The 21,954-nt window shown below is 39.1% G+C and overlaps 1 protein-coding gene across 6 annotated transcripts; it reads right to left on the bottom strand.

Annotated features, from left to right (window-relative positions):
* Positions 1 to 3,570: 3,570 nt before the first annotated feature.
* Positions 3,571 to 21,795, bottom strand: PRR11 (proline rich 11). 6 transcript variants are annotated; one of them, XM_037163771.2, is made up of 12 exons: positions 21,687 to 21,795; positions 21,398 to 21,486; positions 15,953 to 16,085; positions 13,418 to 13,568; positions 13,064 to 13,186; positions 12,201 to 12,464; positions 11,116 to 11,214; positions 10,628 to 10,740; positions 7,995 to 8,054; positions 7,810 to 7,906; positions 7,431 to 7,560; positions 3,571 to 5,834 (listed from the first exon to the last, which is right to left on the bottom strand). In XM_037163771.2, exons 3-12 carry the CDS (start codon positions 16,078 to 16,080, stop codon positions 5,821 to 5,823), a joined length of 1,179 nt encoding a protein of 392 aa, XP_037019666.2. In that variant the 5' UTR covers positions 16,081 to 16,085; positions 21,398 to 21,486; positions 21,687 to 21,795; the 3' UTR covers positions 3,571 to 5,820. The 6 variants fall into 6 exon arrangements, with proteins under 6 accessions (XP_037019666.2, XP_053529104.1, XP_053529107.1 ...); XM_053673129.1 differs by having other exon boundaries at positions 3,572 to 5,834; positions 7,490 to 7,560; XM_053673132.1 differs by having other exon boundaries at positions 3,572 to 5,834; positions 7,490 to 7,560; positions 21,398 to 21,467.
* Positions 21,796 to 21,954: the final 159 nt, after the last annotated feature.

Genomic DNA, 21,954 nt, shown 5'->3' with positions numbered 1-21,954 from the left:
CACCAGCCAGGGCTGAACATTTTTCTTTAATTTGTAATAATATTTAACTTTTTTCCTTGAAGAAATGTGGAAAGCCTTAACCCAGTATTTGATTTAGTTGATTGAAAGTATGGTGAGGTTTGTTCTTTTTTAAATACTCTTAGCTTTAAAGAAGAAATAGAAATTTGGTAATTTGTGTTTAGTGAGTTGTCACTTGGGATGTCAAATAATGACAATAAAATAATTCAACATAGATTACTTACAGTGTGGGTCTGTGTTAAATTCTTATCAAAACGGTCTCATTTATATATAATCTTATACGTGGAATTAAAACAAAACTAACTGTAAAATCTAAGAACAGATTAAGGTGGAGGGAGGAGCACGCAGATGGGTGAAGGTGATCAGAAAGTACATACTTCTCATTATAAGATAAAAAGTTCTGGGGATGTAATGTACAATATGGTGACTATAAATGATAGTACTGTATTGCATATTTCAAAATTGTTAAGGGACTTCATCTTAAAAGTTCTTATTACAAGGAAAAATTGGAACTATATGAGGGAATGGATGTTAACTAGGTTTATTGTGGAAGTCATTTTGTGATATATACCTATATTAAGCCATTATGTTGTATGCTTAAACTAACAGTGTTATAAGCTAGTTATAGCTCAGTAAAACTGAGTGAAGAGAATTATCTCATTTAACCTTCAAAGGAAGGGTGGGGCCCTCAGTTGTGTTGGTTGGGGTTGGTGTTTTTAATATATTAGCTATATTTGGATTCCATTAATTATTTTCAACCACCTGAAAAAAGATTTTTATTTATTTTTAGGCAGACGGGGAGGGAGGGAGAGAAACAGCCATGTGCAAGAAGAAACACTGATCAATTTTCTTTGGCACTCCCCCATCTTGGGACCTGGCCTGCAACCCAGGCATATGCCCTGACCAGGAATGGAACTGGTGACCTTTAGGTTTGCAGAACGATACCCAACCCACTGAGCTACAGCCAGTCAGCACTCAAATAACTTTTACTAACAAGAATTTATAAAGAAGTAGTGTTTTTAAATTTATTTAATTTTTTTCTACTTGTTTGCTCTCTTCTACATGTCCAGATCCTATTTCTCTTTGAAAAGCCAACTAAACTGAAAACATCTATATGTTCATCAACATAAATTACATTGCAGTACTCACCATGGAGATTATTTGTTATGTTTAGTGACTTTGCTGATCTTCAATTATTTTAGCTCTGGCATGGTAGCTTGGTTAGAGTGTCATCCCCATACGCCAGAGGTTGTGGTTCAATCTCTGGTCAGGGCACATACCTGGGTTACAAGTTCGATGCTCGGTTGGGGTACATGTGGGAAGTGAGTGATCTATGTTTCTCTCTCCCTAAGAAGAATCAATAAAGCGTATCCTTGGAGGATTTAAAAAAAAAGATTAGTTTAATAATTCTTTGACTAAAAAATCCAGGAAAAAAAGTGTATATTAAACCACACACATTGTACAGATTTCCCAAGTAAACAAAATGTTGACAAAACCAAATAGAAAAGACTCCTTTGAAGAAAATAGGAGAAATAACGATCACACTTTGCTGAAGGCACCACAGGTTGGTGTTATCACTTGGAAAACCAGTTTGACAGTATCTAGAAAATAGGTACATTTTGTAATCTGTTTCCTAACCACCCCGAACTAGAAGCAACCTTAATGTTCAGTAACAATAGAATGAATAATTATATTCACATATTGCCAGGGTCCAGCCTTGCAGGGTTCAGGGTCCCTGAAGGATGGACGGTACAGGCAACGCATGAAGAGTCAGACACCCAATTGGATGCCAGAGAACAGCCAGCATCTGTGGGTCTGACCGAACTCTTAGAGTTTGATTTAGGCTTTATTTTTATAGAGATTGTTATATAGCATTAAAGGAACAGGTGTATGGCATGATCAGTTAAGCAGAAAAAACCAATACAGAGGTAGCTAGGAAAAGTACAAGAATTTCCATAGTTTCAATTATGTTAAAGTTGTTTTGACCAGGAGAGCCATTAATCAGAGAATTTGAAATAGCTCTATGTACAGAGTTTGAATGTCTTATTGTTTATTAAAGTTCTTAGAATTTGGAATGGGGCAAAAGGGTATACTAGACCGAGCAGAGGTTATAGGAAATTTATTATAAGGCCTTTGTGATGTCTAAGTTAGCTATCTATCTTTCTGTCTAAAATGTTTATGTAATATGGACTCTAACTCCTTGGTAAATGTTTCTACGTGCTTAGTTTGTAGTAGCTAACCAGTTTCTCCTGTTGCCTTGCCTGTCCACTTCTAATTAATACATATTCCTGTCCAAAGTATAGGAGGGGCTGTTACTCCATCAACTTTTAGATATTCAGGGGCTACTTCATTAGGGGGCCAGAGACTTTGTTCTCTGGCCAAGAAATTATTTTGTATAACTTCATTGGAATCATGTGGATCATTGGACCTGAAATGCAGGTGTCCAAAAATCCCACCACGTATTAATCTCAAAGACAGACATGTAGGGAGAGATAGACAGAAACTCCAGCCACATTTGCCTCTGCTGTGCAGATGCATCTCACCATCCTGACTGTGTCCAGGGACGGCTGTAGGTTGGCTTCCGACAACATATCAAAAAGAAATTATTTATATTGGGTTGGCTAAGAAGGTTTTTCTCCATATACTGGCTCTAGCAGTACTTAGTTTTCTTTAACTTCATTTGAAACAATTTTGTTAGATTATATTGTGACAGCTGTCATATCAGCTTGTATTTTTAAAAAATCTTATCAAAACTGAATTTTTGTGCAGCCATTTTATAATATCAAATATGGGAAATATACATTTTCAGCGTGCTATGCTTTATTATTTTGAGAAAGATAAAAGCACAGCTGAAATGTAAAAAAAGATTTGTGTAGTGTATGGAGAAGGTGCTGTGACTGATTGAATGTATCAAAAAAGGTTTGCGAAGTTTCTTGGTATTACTGACACTTTGGCCAAATAATTCTTTGCTGTGGGGCTGTCTTATGCTTTGGAAGATGTTTAGCAGCACTCCTATCCTCTACCCACTAAAAGCCAATAACAGGAGATAGCCAACATACTCAAATATCTAAATCAATTAAAGTTATTGGTGAAATGAAAAATGTGTCTTTTGTATCACAGAAAAATCTAAATGGGTTTTTGGCCAACCCAATAGTACTGAACAATAACATGGTTAAATCTTAAAAAATAAGTGTTGATTGAAAGTAGAATAATAAATAATGTATTATTTTATTAATGTAAAGTTCAGAAGCAAACAAAATAAACTATAGCATTTAGGGATGCATATTTAGAGGGCAAAAGCAATAAATATTTATTGTAACAAGCACATCAGTAATTAGAGGGAAAGGTAGGGAGACAGAGCTTCCAAAGACATTTATAGTTGTCTCCATTTTATATAATAAATATTTCTCACTTTTGCCCTCTAAGTATGCATCCCTAAACACTATGGTTTATTTTATTTGCTTAACTGTACTTGAAACAATTAAAAAAAGGGGGGGGAATAATTTTCAATAGCAATAAAAAATAAATACATTTATAATGTTTCTTGTTGGTTAGATGAGAGTTTGCTTTATAATTTAATTTATATATTTATGTTTCATATACATTTCTGTATGTGCTATGGTTCTAGTGAAAACATTAAAAAAGAGAAAAATCAAAGGTTTTTACTTTTGCTCTTTACCTAAAAACAAGACCAGATACACCTGTAGTTTATACTCTCTGGTTTTCATTTAGTCTCAAAATAAACAATGGGAGCATACAATCAGCAACAGTTTAATGAAGCTATAGCTTCATTTATAGGATTCTCAAATGAGCACAGTATAAAATCTGTCATAACAGTAGATGAATGCAAGGTAGAATACATTTTAATACTGGTACAATGGCAATAGCAGCTTTACAAATATTTATCTATAGTATTTCTATAATATTTTTAATGAACCTTTATTCCATAAGAATGATCAAATCATTTAAATTACATTGATATAATACATAGTGGTGTATTAATATTAGAAACATTATGAATGCCTCAAAAAATATTTTGTACAGATATTCAACTACTTTATTCTCAGTAAACATTCTTTTTATTCACCCATAGCATACATGTAGCTAGCAGGTTAAAAGAAACTTTCACTGGAAGCACAAATGTTTCTTAACTTTATTATCTGTTGAATTTTTATCTATCAATGTGCTGTAAACACAAGTGGGGACGTCATAAAAACAAAAGTATCCCCAGGTCTATCTTCCAGTCTGGTAAGTTTCCAGTCTGGTAAGTTACCAGTCTAGTAACTTTATAACACTATGTGGCATCTCAAAGCAATATTTATTTGGGAAATTGTTAAAATAACTTTTTAGCCTAGGCTAGCCAGGGGGATATTTCAAAGATATGGTCTACGTTGCTGCTTCCTCTCAGGCTAAAAAGTGTAGTGAAGACGTGAACCCTCTTGGTTACTCTCCACAAAGAACTGCCATCCTTGTTCCTGGAGCCACAGTGGAGGTCTTGGCATTGAAGCTAATCCGGTGCTTTCAGTTACACTCACACCAATGCAAGTTCCCCTTCCGCCTTGATAGTTACAACATCAGTGGTGGGGATCCCTGCTGAAGCCGTAATTGTGTCCACTGCCAAGCAGATACGTCCCTCCGACAAACTGGGGGCTCCCAGAAATCCTTGGCAACTTTGTAGGGAACTGATGGTCATCAAATAAAATGTAGAATGCCCACTTAAATGTGAATTTCAGGTAAACAATACATTTTGTTTTATTATACATATGTCCTATGCAATATTTGGGACATAATTATACTAAAAATGATTTATTATTTAATGGGACAAGTTTATATTTAAAAGTTACCTGCTGTTGATATGAATTTCAAATTTGATTAGGTGTTACATGTTTACTAAATCTGGCAACTCTGGACTGGCAGGAAAGAACAAAAACACAGTTAGGGGTGCATTATTACTGTTACTGAATCAATAGGCTGTTGAGGACAGGGTATCAGGTCTTACAGTGAACCTCCTATAGCCCTCAAAGAATCCTTCACAGGGTACCGCAAAAAATGTAAGGTTTATGTCGAGCCTTCATGAAATTCAGATTTCACTGTTCGAATGTGGACAGCAGACAGCAAAATAACAGATATCTCTGACTTCAGTGAGCCGGAGGTAACTACCTACCTAAGATACTAGGAATCATCATTCTAATTTTTAAGGTCACATTGGATCTTCCGCTTCCCCACCTTTTGAAAAATAGTTGGGTTTGGATGGAGAATGTTCTTACTTCTTAACTGTTTGTAATGAACAGAAACCAAATCCAGAGGGTGTTTTTAATTGATCAAGTTTGTAGTACTTAAATGAATGCATGAGCTTTACAGGCTGAAATACTTTTCTTTACAATTACCTGAAAACACGCAAGATGCATGGGAACTAGGTTACTGTCTTACGGTTATACATGCACCCACAGAGTACAAATTAGAATCATCTAGTTATATTTGAACAACCTCTCTACCCTAAGTTGAGTAATTCCAGGATAAACATCACTTTGGGGATTGTATTTTCCATTCTGTTCTCTTACTGATCATGCCAACTAGAAAATATCCAAATACCCCCTTTATATGACAGTACATACAAGCTCCATACATAATTCTTTAAATGGAATTATATATTAGAATAATTATACATACTACATTTTTACAAAAGGAGTGAGGTGATTTCATCAGCATATTTTATGGATATCACATGGAGTCAGGCAGAATTGGCATCAGTTTTACTCATCAAAGCTGCTTGTAGAAAGTGGCAGAGTTTGAGTTGGGCTTCTAGGGTGAGCCAGCTATGGAAAAAAAAAAAAGGGGGTCTCAGTTATAATGTGGATTATGTTCCTGCAGCCAACACAGCTCTCCTTCTTCCTCACTAACAGAACCCAGACTTTGTGCAAGGCAGCAATGCATGCGGATCCTAAAAACCCATTTTCCCAGTTTTCTGGATACAATCACAACTTCCTGGGTAGCAACTGTTTAAAGAGATGAGGGACAACTTAGCTGGCACGCCCTCTTGTCCTCTGCCCTTCTTATTTTGCTTAGAATGGAGATGTGAGGATTCAGGAAGTACAGCCACACTGCACCCTAACGGAAGCCACACATCAGAGATGGAAGAGCAGTGATGCCGTGGTGAAGCTGCTGTGCAGACTGCCTACTTCTCCAGTGAATATGCAGGTAGAAAAAATAAGCCGCTAGTTGGTGGAGACTCTGCAGTCAGATTTCGGTCACCTGCAGCCAAGTGCAAGACCTAACTAAAGCAGTTGCTTCAGAGTTAAAGGAGAAAGGAAGCCCGAGGGCCGGGTAGGGAAAGTCATTCAATACCCAACAACAGGTTTCACTAGACATCCTCCTCCTGACCTTTGAGGAGCACATGTGTAGCATAGATCCTACCTGTGATTTCTGATGTTGTTTCTCAATATGTGGATATGTTATTTATTATATTTTTATTTGTTTCTACATCATCCAGCCCACTACAGTAGTTATAGAGTGGGGTTTGGACAATAAAGATCCTAGAGCTGAACAAGGAAAAGAAAGCGCTTAGTCCTTCAGAGAGGCCACTGTCCTCTACCCCTGCCCTCCACAATCTGTGGTATCACCAAGGAGGGTGATCTGGGGGTACATTCCTACTGGATGCTCCAAGAGGAGGAAAGGAATCTGGCCACAGCTCCAAAGAATGCTGAATAATGCCCAGAACGACCATGTCGAATTGGCAAGAGGGAAACCAGGCTGTCCTGCCAAAGGCACTGATGCTTAACGAAGAAAAGAAGGGAGGACAGTGTGGGGTGGAGAATGTCAGACATGGGGTTCTGTGGTGTGTCTCTGCTGCCACAGGGACACAGAAATGTAAGCTTCATACCCAAAGAGGCCAGCAGCCCTGGGTCCCCGGGCTCAAGCAGGGGTGGTACAAGGAAGGCTGCTCCTTACAGATTTGCTGACCAGGGAGATGACAGAGACAAACAGGGCTCAGAAAAACCTCACACAAGGCGAGCTGATGTCCTGGATTTTGGTGAGTGGGCACACATGTAGAAGACAAAAGAGCTGACAAGACATTTTCCCATGAACTCTACACAATCCGACTCCTAGTTACATCCCTATCCCTGTCTGTCCAGCTTGCTCTCTCTGTTACAGCCATACTGGCCACTTTTCAATTCCTCTGATAGGCCCCAGCTCCTCTTTATTCCATGACATCTATGGAGGACCCACCCCCATACCCCTTCTTTAATGACTATTCATCTTCCCACTTAATAACTATTCATCTTTCAAGTCTCACCTCATCACTTCCTAAGGAAATCCTTCCTAAATCAGCCAGGCTAGATTAAGTTCCTCTATGGGTCACCAAAGGAGTCCTTTCCCTCACAGCACTTACTTCAGTGCAAAATTATACATACATGTGATTATTTGATTAACATCTCTTTTTGCCGCTAGACTGAAAGCTCCGAAACAGTACCTCTGTTTCGTTTTGCTTGCCTCTGTGTCTGTTTTGCTTGCCACTGTATCCCTGGTACTGCAGCACAGTGCCTGGCATATAGGAAGTGTTTAATCAATACTTAATAAAGGAATTTAAAAAAACAGACAGTCATCGCTAAGGTAAAGATGATAATCCTTGCTATCTCATATAGACTTTTATGAAGCCTAAATATGCATTTCATAAAGCATGAAGTGCTATTTGAAACTTATTATTATTAAGAAGGCTGCTTAGATTATGATTCTAAATCAATGATTTTGAAGAAAGGAACCAAAAAAAAATTTTTCCCCCATAAGGCTTACCTGAAACTTTTTTCTCAAGGCCCGTGTCATCACTGGGGTCAGTCCGGTTCCTGTTTCCATATTTTCTTTATTGGTAAGTGGGGTCCCCCCTGGGCTCCTGCAAAGGTAATGAAAATATTAGAAACTGTGTTTTATGGCAATTATCAAGTGGATTTAAAATACATAAAAACAGGAGAGTATATTACCTTTCTACGTCGACTTTTCTAAGTAGTTTCCGCAGATCTATCTGACTTTTACCAGGAGTACTGATAAAATAAAGGCATTAAAGTTAAACTTGCTAGATTTTATCATTTTTCCCAATGCAAAGTGGTCATTTTTATAGGCAACATCCTAGAAAGTAAAAGTAGTTCTATTTGGTTCATTAAAAAATAATAGTAGATGTTGATAGGAGAATAAGGTGATATAATAATTTTTATAAGCACTACCTCTTAGTAATTACATGTGTAAAATACATCTTAGGGAAAAAATCAGCTATACACATAGATGACAGACAAGGATGTTCAATGAAGAGTTATAGAAATAAGACTTCCAGCCAAGATGGAGGCTAGGTAGACACACTGTGCCTCCTCGCACAACCAAAACAAGGATAACGACAAATTTAAAAACAAAAAACAACAAGAACTGACAGAATATCAAACCATATGGAAGTCCGACAACCAAGGAGAGTTCGTTGGAGAGACCCACAAGGGCCTAGAAAGTACACAAACCCACCCATCTGGGAATCATCACCAGAAGGGCCCGGTTTGATTGTGTGTAGCAGGGGAAGTGGCTGAAAGCTGGCAGAGAGCAGAGCAAGTGCTATTGTTCCCTCTCGGACCCCTTCCCCACATATATCATCACAAGGCAGTGACTGGGTTTCTCCGCCCAGGTGAACACCTAAGGCTCTGTTCCTTACTACGTAACAGGTGAGCCAAGACAAAAAAAAATGGCCCAAATGAAAGAACAGATCAAAGTTCTGGAAAAAATACAACTAAACAACAAAGAGATAGCCAACCTATCAGACGCACAGTTCAAAACACTGGTTATCAGGATGTTCCAGGAATTCCCTGGGTACTATAAAAAATACCCAGGCAGCAGTGAAGGTTGCATTATGTAAAATAAAGAAAAATCTACAGGGAACCAAGAGTGAAGGGATGGAAACCTGGACTCAAATCAACCATTTGGATCAGAAGGAAGAAAGAAATATTCAATCAGAACAGAATGAAGAAACAAGAATTCAAAAGTATGAGGAGAGGCTTTGGAACCTCCAGGACATCTTTAAATGTTCCAACATCTGAATTATAGGGGTGCCAGAAGGAGAAGATGAAGACCAAGTATTGAAAACTTATTCGAACAAATAATGAAGAACTTCCCCAACCTGGCAAAGGAAATAGACTTTCAGGAAGTCCAGGAAGCTCAGAGGGTCCCAAAGAAGTTGGACCCAAGGAGGAACACACCAAAGCACATCATAATTACATTACCAAGATTAAAGATAAGGAGAAAATCTTAAAAGCAGCAAGACAAAAGGGGAGAGTTACCTACAAAGGAGTTCCCATCAGACCATCAGCTGATTTCTCAAAAGAGACCTTGCAGGCAAGAAGGGGCTGGAAGGAAGTATTCCAAATCATGAAAGGCAAGGACCTACATCCAAGATTACTCTATCCAGCAAAGCTTTCATTTAGAATGGAAGGGCAGATAAAGTGCTTCTCAGATAAGGTCAAGTTAAAGGAGTTCATCATTACCAAGCCCTTAATATATGAAATGTTAAAGGGACTTATCTAAGAAAAAGAAGATCAAAACTATGAACACCAAAATGACAAGAAACTCACAACTATTAACAAACAGAACCTAACCCCCCCTCCCCCAAACAAACTAAGCAAACAACTAGAACAGGAACAGAACCACAGAAATGGAGATGATATGGATGGTTATCAGTGGGGAAGTGGAACGAGGGGAGAGGGGGGAAAAGGTACAGAGAATAAGCAGCATAAATGGTAGGTAGAAAATAGAGAGGGGGAGGTTAAGAATAGTATAGGAAATGTAGAAGCCAAAGCACATATATATACGACCCATGGACATGAACTAAAGGGGGGGGAATGTGGGTGGGAGGGGGTGTGCGGGGTGGAGGGGAATAAACTGGGGGAAATGGGACAACTGTAATAGCATAATCAATAAACTATATTTTAGAGAAAGAGTCATAGAAATAAAAAATCATAACCTAAGTGTCTGAAAACAGGATTTTATCCATGAAATTTACATATTATAAACTGTGTATATTAAGGAAGCCAAATGATGCTTTAAACTAATATTTAATGAGATGGGGGAAGCTCATGCAAGATACACTGACTGGGAAATGTCATAACTGTCTACACTATGATTGTGCACAGGTATACACACACGTATACCTTGTATTTCCTTGACTCTAAGACACATTAGTCTTCATATTTTATTATTTCTGAAATTGACCTGTTTTAAAATTTATTTTATTGAGGTATAAGTTACTAAAATTCTCGATAGTATTTTTTCCCCTCAGCGTCTGTTATTAAATCAATGGCATATTTTATAATAAACAATAGATTATATCCCTAGAATAAGATTACAGTGATAAATAACAGTATGTTAATGGTGGCAATATTCAATGACACATTTATTTGGATGATTTTTGTTAAAATCATCCAAACTTTAAACTTTTGTAGATACCATTTTTTAAACTTTAAACTTTTTAGTAGATAGCATTTTTCTGTAGTACACATATATAATACTAGAGTTAAAAAAAAGCAAAACAAAAATCATTCCTTTAAGCAATGGCAGAGCATAGTAACATGGTATAATTCCTTACATTAAGACATGTGTGACTCGAGTTGATGACACTTTGGAGTTGGGCTTCAGCGTAACACGCTGCAGGTCAGAGACCGTAACTAGTGGATTCCGTGCCTTTGGTGATGGAACAAGCTTTAATTGCAAAATGAGACGTTATTAAAAACACATGAAAAATATTCAAAATGTAAACATGCTGAAACAAGGTATATTTGAGTCCTGAGTATGTGTAACATATGTCCACTACTCCACTCAAATTTTTATTCTAAAGCTTCAAAGTACTAGTACGTCTCTACTTCTTCATTCAGACTAATGGTTGGTACATAAAACAGCCTAATTAAATAACTTTGGGATCTATATAGTTTGTTGCAGAGATCCACAACTACTTAAATAAGACATCAAGTACTTACCATGGAATAGCTTCTATACACAAGGCTTGTATATATTTTTTCTATAAAAGGACAACCAGGCCAGTGGCTGAAAGGCTGTGGGTGGCCAATGATATCATACCTTCTTCCTTTCATCAAAACTCTGTGTTTTCTTTAGTTTCACAGTCTGTAGATCTTTAACTGTTATCTGCATGGGTCCATCTTTTTTTAATGGTCCAGCCTTAAAACACATGGAGAGATTACAGTTCAATTTGGATCCATGACACCTAGTCAAATGCAAATCCAAACGTAGTTTTTAAAGGCCTGGAGTTAAAACTTAACTCTTATTTACCCTAGGCACCTACCGAATTCTTTTCACTCAACCAAGAATGATACTGTTTTCAGTACCCAAAGATACTGAAACTACTGAAAGCATTCATTAAAAGGTACAGCTTTGATAATGAGAGATGGACTAGTTCCCTGCAGCCACGCATCTTCCTAGGAGTCACTACAATAAGTCAGGAACTGAAGTAGTTCCTCAAATCAAAGTGAAGTTTATCTGAACTACATAAAAAGATTCAGTTCCCACAGAGTAAAAATACATAGATATACTTTAGGGCAAACATAGCAATAGACTCTGGCTTAAACTCAGCTATTATAAATCAGCCATTATCCACAGTGCAAATTCAGCAGATTTTAAAGCAGGGCCATGACTATTTTAGTGATTCACAAACATCCCAGGCCCCTTGGCAGACACGTAAATCTAACGGAGGCTGGTTCTCCGGCCCGTGAGCGCTGTGCTTTAGGATCTACCACCTCTTCCTATTCCCAGTTCACCCACTAAGCCATCCTCTGTTCTTATTTTGGTTTCCCAGGGAGGTTTTCCATTTGGTAAAAAGACATGCTGCCGGTTTTCAAGGGAAACTAAATGGTTTAGTTGAAGGAAAAAAAAGGTATGCTGAGAAACCAACAAAAATCTTCTCCTCTACTGAGTTTCATTCATATATCCTTAAAAAAAATCCAATCACTTTCATTTCTATATCCAGCTTTTGAGAGTTCCCAGTGGACTGAGTTTTTATAAACACAATAATTGATGTGATTAAGATACAGGACCATAAAAAATATAGCTTTCCTGTCAAAGTCCTTAGCCCAGCTTTAAAGGGCCACCTGTCTTTGCTCCTCCATTACACACTGACCAAAACACACCTTCGCTAGATTGTTTTTTACCTGAAGTGCTTTAGTGAGATTGGATCTTCTGAGCAGCAAAGGTGCTGTGGGTGGTGGAGGTGGAGGCAGAGGAGGAGGTGGGGGTGGTGGAGGTGGCAGGGGCGGAGGAGGAGAAAGCGAGTCGGCTGGCTGTGGCGGCGTGGCAGGAAGTACAGCCCGGGACACTCCGGGGGCGGTTGGAACACCGGCAGGCACGTCTGTAAGTTTACCACTCATGCAGCAGGTCCGACCACAGCTTGGACAGGACGAATTTTCTGAGATAGTCTGAAAGAAGACATTACATTTAGCCAAGGAATAACAGATCAATTTGGTTCTTACAGCTGAGAATCATTAAAACAATAGCTACTAATTTGAATACTTTCATAGTATACCATGTGCCTCATAATATTTTCTCATTATTACTAATTCAGTAGTTCATTCATTCATTCATACTATATAGGTCAATGTGAGCCCATAGTGTGAACGCCACCTCATGGAGCTCACAGTCTGGTGAGGAACACAGACACTAAACACACACAAATGTACTCAGAACCAAACAAAATAATAATTCAATCAGAGTAATGAAGGGTGCTGAGAACATGAAGAGTGAGAAGCCTGGGGAGTGACATTCAGCCCAAGTCAGTGTGGGAAACAGAGCCCTGCAATCCCTGCAACACGTGGGGTCAGCATCCATGCAAAACGTGGTAGAGCTTCGAAAGTGTTCAGGAGCAGATCTGAGAGCGGGCAGGTCCAGGACTAGCCCTGAGGACTAGCCCTCTCCTACAGTCATTCGTCTTTAGTGAAAGTGCATTGGGATTCCTACGGGAGACACCCCTTTCCTCCTTACCTAGTTCCAGACTTGTGTTTTATCTGACAATACTAACCTTCAGTGCTTCCTGGAGCTTGGACAATTCATTTTCCAAAATGCAGAACCGTTGTTTCAGACTATCAAGTTCTCGGTGGCAGAAACGGGAAGGAAAGATGGCATCTTTCAATACTTCTAAACTCTAGAATGCAAAAACACACAAGCCTGACTCTGATGAGCAGTAAGATAAGGACAAGGGAAGAGGACAGGAAAGTGGTTTGATGTATGTTTTATAAAAACGAAGGTAGACATGACCCCACAGTCACTTCTCATCTGAGCTTAGCCTGAGTGCTGTGTTGACCCGACACACGCACAGAGCAAGCGTGCAGAAAAACCAACCGTACTGCTGAAAACAGGTACATCGGACCCATACCTGGGCTGTGCAGTTCTGGCACCAGTTGTATAGAGACCACACCCTCCTCGTCCAGAGTTTTACTGCATCTTTGATACTGGGAAATGTGAAGTTCCAGGATGGTCTTAGCCAGCTTCTGCTAAGGGGTATATTTGTGGAAGAAATAATCACTCTGTAGGACAAAACCAAATAAAATTTAAAAAAATCCTGAGTTGGGATAATAGCCTTTAATTCAACGACAAGCTGGTTTTATAGTACAAGTCAGGAACAGAGGATAACGAAAGTCAAATTCTTCAGTAAATTCTAGAATTCTGGAATTCACATATGCAACACATATTTGTTGAGTAAATCAACAGTAATAAATAAAATAGTGAGTAAAGAGGCATCAGGGATTCAGTAATGGACAAAATAAGCAAAAAACTCGACCTTCATGGAGTTTACAGTCTCATGGAAGGAAGGTCAAAATATATAAACAAACAAACAAACAAATAAATAGCACATTTAGAATGTTAGTGAATAAATACTAATGAGAAAAAGATAAAGCAAGAGAGGGGAAATGCGACATGTTGGATGGAGGTGACATTTTAGATAGGGTAGCCAGGGAAAGTCAAACTGAGAAGGGGACTTTGGGGAGGAAAGACCCTAAAGGAAGTAAAGAAGCTGGCAATGCAAAAACCTGGGGGAAGAGCACTGTGACAGGGGCAGCGGTAAGTGTGAAGACCCTGAGATGGGAGCTTGCAGTGTTCTGAGGAATAGCAAGGAGGCCAGGACGACTTGAGTGGAGAAATAGAGGGGAAGAGGATTACGAAACAATGTCAGAGTCAAATCATAAAGGCCTGTGGGTCATACAAAGAACTTTACTTTTTACTCTGAGAGAGGAAGACATTGAAGGGCTTTATGGAAAGAAGCAACATGACGTGATTTTAACAGGCTCACTGCAGAGGGGCCAAGAGCAGGAGCAGAATGACCAGTTAGGCGGCTTTCTCAGAATTCAAGGGAGGCAGAGAAGAGGATGATATGATTACTGGGTTTTTTGAGGGCCTGTTTGTTTTAATTCTTTTCTGTAAAGACAGCTATAACAACAAAACATACTGAGTATGTCATTGTGACACGTAGTACTATTTCAACAACACGTTTAAGCCCTGAGTCCCAATAACTGACCAAGCTTCACCAAAACGAAGCTTTAAATTCTAGTCTTATACCCCTCTTTCATTGCTTTGTTACCATTTTTATGCAATTAAATTGACTAGGAAAAGAGAAGATAGTTACTATGTACTTTTAACACAATTACTTGTGATTATTACTTCATTTTGAGGCAGGAGACAGCATAGGAAGAACTCTGAGACTGCAATACTGTTACTGGGCAGCATCTAGCACCCTGGTTGCCAGGAAACCCTTTTACCAGTTAGGTAGATTAAACAGTAAACCGAGGCAGGGAGGAGGAAGGCAACACGCCTCACATACTAACTCAGCAGTCCTGAGCCTGGTCTGATAATATTGTCAGGTGTTCCAACATCACAAGAAACACTATGTTAGAAAGAAAGAAGGGAAGTCCTTGAAATTCTGTGAAACAATTCCACTATCTGGGAAAGAAAGCCTTGAACCTGTGCTTTTATCCCAAGGCCTGGAATGTGGGAGAGGGTCCATGGTACCCAAAGAAGAAGCCCATAAAACAATTTTGGTTAATTGTCTGCCTCTGGTCACTATCTGTTTTACGAGAGAGTCCCTGATGCTTACAGAAAGAGCCCATAAATAACTTTGGAAAGTGTCCCAATTTTAATTAACTGCCTCCTGTCATAACTGCCTCCTTATTTTACAACAAGATGAACAAATGGAGTCTGGAGCAAGATAAGGATTCAGGCTGGCAGACCCCCACACATACCTAAGTTTTGGTAGTCAGGTTCCTCCAGGAAAGCTGGCACATTCACCCATCAATCAATATGTAACTCTTCCCCTCCCATCCCACCAACTATGTAAGTCCTCAGAACAAAGGTGTCTCTCTGTCTGCCTGTCTGTGTGTCTCTCTCTCTTGTGGGCTCAGGGCACTCTTGAAGCTCTTGTCTACAGGGCTACTGGGCCTCTGGCCACCCGGCCTCAGGCTCTGCCCCGGGACTTGCCACCCTGGTCTTCAGCAGCTCTTACTTTTGTTGCCCTGCTTTGCCCTGAAACTTTGCCTTTCACCCCCCACTCTACCCAGACCCGTTCTCTTCCATGGGAACAGGTCACTAATAAACTGATTACATGCTAATAGATGTGCTGATCTGTAATTCTTTACATGCACCAGCAAGAAGAATCAGGTCTCTCCCGTCAACAATCTGAACTCTTAAGCTATGGCTGCCACACAAAATCCAAGGAAACTCAGTTAAAATTTAATTTCTGATAAATAATGAATATATTTTAGCTTATTAAGAAGTTGCATGGGACAATACAGAAATATTCAGTTTATCTGAAATTCAAATTTAACTGGACATTCTGTATTTTCATTTGCTATATCTAGTAACTTTATCCTACACTGATGGGATTTTAAATGTTTTCTTATTCTACATTATGCCTTACCTTTCTGGGGATGGTGGTGGAGCAGGAGGTGTAATTAGCTGGGACTGAAAGTGAGAGGCTTTTCTTTTTTTCAATAATCTTTTTGCTTTTGTTTTCAGCTTTCTTCTTTGTTGTTTGAACTTAAGCATGATTCCTGTAGAGAAAAAAACACTTTTGACATTTTTTTCCTCAAAGAATACTATATACATATAAGCCCTGGCTGGTGTAGCTCAATGGGTTGAGCGCGGGCCTGCGAACCAGACAGTCGCGGTTTGATTCCCAGTCAGGGCACATGGCTGGGTTGCAGGCCGGTTCCCAGCAGGGGACACACGAAAGGCAACCATACATTGATGTTTCTCTCCCTCTCTCCTTCCCTTCCCCTCTAAAGATAAATAAATAAAATCTTTAAAAAAAAAGAATACTATATACATATAGAAAATGTACACATCTTAAGTGTATCATTCAATGAATTATCACGAAGTAAACTAGAACACTTGTAACCACCACCTTGATTAGGAAATAGGTCACTACCAGCATCCCAGAAGTCTTCTAATGTAGAGAAGAATTTAAACCCACATTTACACAATTGCCACAGAGACCTTGGCTTTGACATTACATTACTAATTGTGTTTTGATTGTCTTGCTTTTCTTCATTAAGTTCAGTGACTTTCCCTTTCTTTGTAACAGAGAAAATAGCAATAGTTGGATAATGATATGTTACTCAAAGGAATTAACTTTGCCAGTAACATTTACTGAGCATCCACTGTAATAGGTGGAGTTGGTAATAGAAGAAAGAAAATCAACCATTTACTGAATGCCCATGTACTTTTAGGCACCTCCACATACATTTTCTCAGTGAGTCCTCTCTTTCTTACAAGATATTATCCCTAAGGGAGTTGATTTTTATCCTCAGTTTTATGCAAGAATAAACCAAGGCTTAGAAAGGTTAGATGCTTTGCCCAATGTAATGCAATAATGCATTGTACTGAGTCCAGACCTGTCAGTCTCCAAAGACCATGATCTCTCCAATGTACTGCAGTGTAACAGATTAGTAGGTGATATACAAAATAACAATTACCCCAAATCTAAAACATGGATGTTTCGAAAACACATTTATTTTAAAGTGGTGTTTAAAACAATCTAGCTATCTAGCATATTTATATTTCATTCTGGATTCTTAAGAAAATTCTAGAGTTGGCTTGATGGGAAGTCCCCAGGGGCCCTCCCTGGTTTTAGCTAGTTGTAGCTCCTTGAGGAACAAAGATGTCTTTATTCAAGTAGCAGAACTAAAAATGATCTCAAGGGCTGGGCCTCCTCCTCTTCAAACTTACATTTGAATAGGAACAATTGGCCTTTAAAATACACATTCATTTCACTTTTGTTCACCCAGTAACCTTCTAGCACTTGGTATGCAGCTCTGATCTTGCTCTGCTCTCAAATTCCACTGACTGAAGAACCTGCCCCCAGCCTGCTGTGGGTTGTAAAAACTGAGAAGTGGCAATAACGCTAAGAGCTTTGGAGTAGGCAGAGGGCACCCCTAACAGCAATATGTGACAGTGCATACATCAACAGCCTTCTAGGAGTGAAGATTCTTAGTAGTATCTTTTTGAACTAATTGCCCAGTCTTAAATTAACAGAGTGTGTTCCTCGGTTCTTAGAGGCTTGAAAGACACACTAAAAAATAGTTGATTCTGTGGTAGGCAGTTAGACAGGCATGAGTGGAGCAAGGATGATGGGCCAGGTACAGTCACCAGGGTGGAAAGCAAGAGGAAAAATTGGGAAAACAAGAACCTCGCTTTGCTCCCAGGGTGACTTTTCCTCCCCTAGCGTGTTGCTGGTCCTGGGGTTTAAACCCCCTGACCTTTCCTCCGATGGCATACATAGCAGTAGTCATGTGGTTTCGGAACCCCCTTAGAGGAGAAAGAAGCAAGGAACAGGGGAATGGCCTCAACGACTTCCCATACAAACAAACCCTTGCACCACCACACTCCAAGCATTAAGCCCTAGAGAATAACATATAAGCATCAGCTATGTTTCAGTTCCGGGCCCAGGAAAGCAGCAAAATCAGGCAAAGTAACACCCACCACGCTGACATCACAACCAGATGCGATGACTACTGTGGCTCTCTCTGTGGAGCATGCCAGCACCTTTTCTACTGCCTTCCAGGTCTTTCTCCTGGGCTCCAAAGGCCCTTCTTTTGCCTCTGTAACTTGCGTTCTGAGCCCAATTTCTTCTATGGCTTACTTCTTCCACCTTTGGGACTTTCTAAATAAACCGTCTCATAGTTTGTCTTGGCTCTGAATTCTTTCTTAGCTAGAACTCAAGGACTGAGGTTGTTGAACCAAGGTCTGGTCTGACTCCACTTCTCTAATACCTGGTGCTGTTTCAACTACCAACTATTTCAGCCGCTTTTTCTTTCCGTTGAAATAATGGAGGTTGGTCAAGCATGGACAATTAAATGCAAGGGATGTCTAAAGGATTGATATTTTTTTTGGGGGGGGAGAAGACAAAATAAAAATACTCTGAATGGAGATATTTGGGAAGGCATCGGAAGAAGCGGCAATCTTGTGACTGCCTGAAAATAAGGTTAAATAAATGTCATCGAATCCATGCCCACGAATGAAGAAATGTAACTGGCAACTTGTATTCAAGGCTCAGAGTTCACTGGCTGAGATCCTTAGAATCCACATCTTCCATGGTAACCTCCATTCCTTGTCTCCCATCTGCCCCTTTCAGCCCTCACCCTTCTGTTCCCTCTCTACCCTAGATGTCTAACATAGAGAACTGGCTTCCTGCCTCCCAGTTCCTTTATTCCCTATATTCACCAACGTCTAAGTTATGAAAGTACACTTTGCAAAGGAGTTGGACAGTCTTCTGGTTTAACTTGGTGGACTGACTCCATATCTTTACCTCCAGTCCAATGGTGCCCTAGGGTTGGCAACTGCTACACTTTCAGGATCCACTCTTAAAATTAGATTCTGTAAATGTAAAACTAGATTATTTATTTTACAAAGGAATCAGTATGTAAAACACATCACTTACTAATGATTTCTATGAATATAACTATTATCTATACTCTTGAGGTTGTTTACCTTATTGTACTAATATAGTAAAAAATGCTATAGGTGCTGTATTACTGTTCATTTTTTCTCCAGCTCCACGGTCATTTCACATTGGCAACTTGAAATTAGCCATGATAGGAGTATTTACACCACAAATATAAAATACTACAAATTAGGGCTTGATTTATTATTTTGTTGATTGAGAAAGTGATTATTAAGAATGTTAATAAGGCAGATTAAACTTAAAAGTGTATTTGGTCTGTGGTCATTACATTGTGAACAGCACAAAAAATTGAGAGGTATTATTCCAGTATTTGAAAACTATTATCTGATTCCTCAAAGAAGTGGCTTACATAACTAAAATGAAGTCTAATGTAAATCTTTGTGTTTTGCATTTCTCTTACTCCATAAACAAAAATATCGACCAACATTCATATCATCTACGGCTATTATTTAGGACACCAAAAATAAAGAGATTCTCAAAGCTTCCAGAAGGGGGAAAAAGTCTAAACACAGAGAGGACTGGGAATAGAATGGCATCAGTCTTCAACAGCCACACTGGAATTCTAAAGGAAATGTTTTCCATCCTAGAATCTATACCTGGCCAAACTCTCAGTCAAGTGTGAGAACAGAATTAAGATAACTAATGGGAATTTCCAGGATCCTGGTGGCCACAAGTCCTGGGAAGACAACTTTGAAGCAAGCATAGGACAGGGGTCAGCAAGCCTCTTCTGTAAAGGGCCAGATAATAAATATTTCAGGCTGTGCAAGCCATCTGGTCTGTGTTAAAACCACTCAGTTCTGCCACTCTGGCACCAAACCAGTTTTAGACAATTCATAAACAAACGAAGGTGGCTGTGTTCCAATAAATTTTATTTATGCCTACTGAAGTCTGAATTTCATATAATTCTCATGTGTCACAAAATATTTTTTTTTATTTTTCCCCCCAACTATTACAAATTGTAAAACCATTCTTTGTTTATGAGACCTATAAAAACAGTAGTTGGCTGACCCCTGGCTTAGAGTGGACACAGCCAGTGAAGTGAGCAGGGGTAACAGAGAACTTCAGTAACAATGTCTCTAAGGCAAAAAAAAGGAAACAGATTTCCCAATGTATTTCTCCATTCTAGAGGAGTTGCCTGTACTTTCGTAAAGTTGGGGCCAAATTACCGCTAAGTGCTTAAAAAAATAAGCATATAAAAATGGTTAGGAAAAAGTTTTACAAAGAAAAATATAATTATAGCTATATTATATGTTCCCCTATTGCACAATATTTAATAGTGTAAGCATTGAATGTTTATTCAAAAATGATGATTTAAGTATATTGGGTAGAAAGATAAAGTAGAAAGCAGTAGTTGCCTAAATTTATATAATGTCTAAAATTTAAAAAGCAGAGAGAGAAACAGTATTATAAGCATGTAATTTAGAAACATGGAGGTAAATGACAGAAAGAGGTAAATATCTACAAGAGTGGATAGTGTTGCCTTTGGTAAGTGGGAGTCAGGATTATAGGGAGATAATTCAGAGGACTGCCATTTTTGTTTGTTTCTAACAATAATAGACCTTGTATTAGTAGTTGACAGTTAACCTTTGGCATGTATTATTAGCTTGAAAAATAGAATACCACCATTCTGGAACTGGGCCATCTCTTTCTAGCTCTTTTCTGGTGGTTGTTCCAATGCCCATGCATTCAAATTTCTCAAGAGTCATATGAAAGCTGATGTCGTTTTGGAGATTATTTTTCAATGAAAAAAGTCTAATAACTAAAACATTTTCTCCTCTTTCTTCTCTGGCTGTGTGTGTGCGTGAGAGAGAGAGAGACAGTCACTCTAACAGCCTTCTAATTAACTACAGTAATTAGCACATGAAAAGAATTTTAAGACTATGTCAAATCTGTAAGTGTCAAATGGTGCAGTCTGAGATATTAATGTTCCATTAAAAAGTAATCACAGGTCTATCAAAAATCGAAGATAATTCCTACCTCAAGCAGGACAGAGGACTCAGCAAGCTAAGGTTTGTCTTTATTATTGCCTTATTAAAAAGTGTTAGATACTCTATAGAGGACAATTGTACAATGTAAAGAATATACAGCAGTGTTCCTTGAGTTTAAAACACGTATACTTGTCCCCTTTCTAAAAGAGTAACGAGACATGCAATTCTTTTTGCTGGGTTAGGTAAGATTCCAGTTGCCAATCCTAGGTAGAAGCTCATTCTTTCATGATTACTCAAAGCATTTTTCCTATTTTTTTTTTAAATTGAAAAGTATTCTTTCTTTTTACCTCCCTTGCTTTGAAAAGATTTTAAGGCCAATTAAAAAGAACCTGCACCGCCCTGGCCCGTTGGCTCAGTAGCATCCTCTCCTACACCAAAAGTTAGTGGGTTTTATTCTGGTCAGGGCACATACCTAGGTTGCTGGTTCCATTCCAGGTAGGATGCAACCCGATCGACGTTTCTCTTTTTCCTTTCCTCTCTCTCTAAAATCAATAAACATATCTTCGGGTAAGGATTAAAAAAAATAGATATATGGTTAGGTTGGAACCCGGCATACCACTTCTTAACCGCCTCAAACGTCTGCTCCGCTCAGTCTCCCCTCCGAGTCCAGTCAAAGTCCCCAACTCCGTAAACTTTAGGAACGTAAGCACCAACAGGCACAGCCATGGAAGACGCGAACCCGAGAGTATCCCTGCACTTACTAGACTAAGAGCCCGGGGATTAGATGAAGTCCAGGTAGTGGTCTCGCCCTCGTCATGAAGAAAAATTCAAAATTAAAACCTTATGGTGAAGGGGCCAATCGTAGCGACGGTCTCTCCACGAATAGTGCTCCTAGTGACACTGGAGCACAACCTGGTTTGTGATTGGCTGATAAAGCACCCCGCTCCAGCCAATCAGAGCTGAGGCGCTTCTGGTATGAATAAGGAGAAGGAGGGAGCGAGGGGAGGAGAGGAAAGAAGGTGTGTCACT

The sequence above is a fragment of the Artibeus jamaicensis genome, unplaced genomic scaffold (assembly GCF_021234435.1).
Source record: "Artibeus jamaicensis isolate MK-2021 breed Jamaican fruit bat unplaced genomic scaffold, CSHL_Jam_final contig_1998, whole genome shotgun sequence".
Taxonomy (NCBI): domain Eukaryota; kingdom Metazoa; phylum Chordata; class Mammalia; order Chiroptera; family Phyllostomidae; genus Artibeus; species Artibeus jamaicensis.
This window is presented reverse-complemented; position numbering and strand designations above follow the sequence as displayed.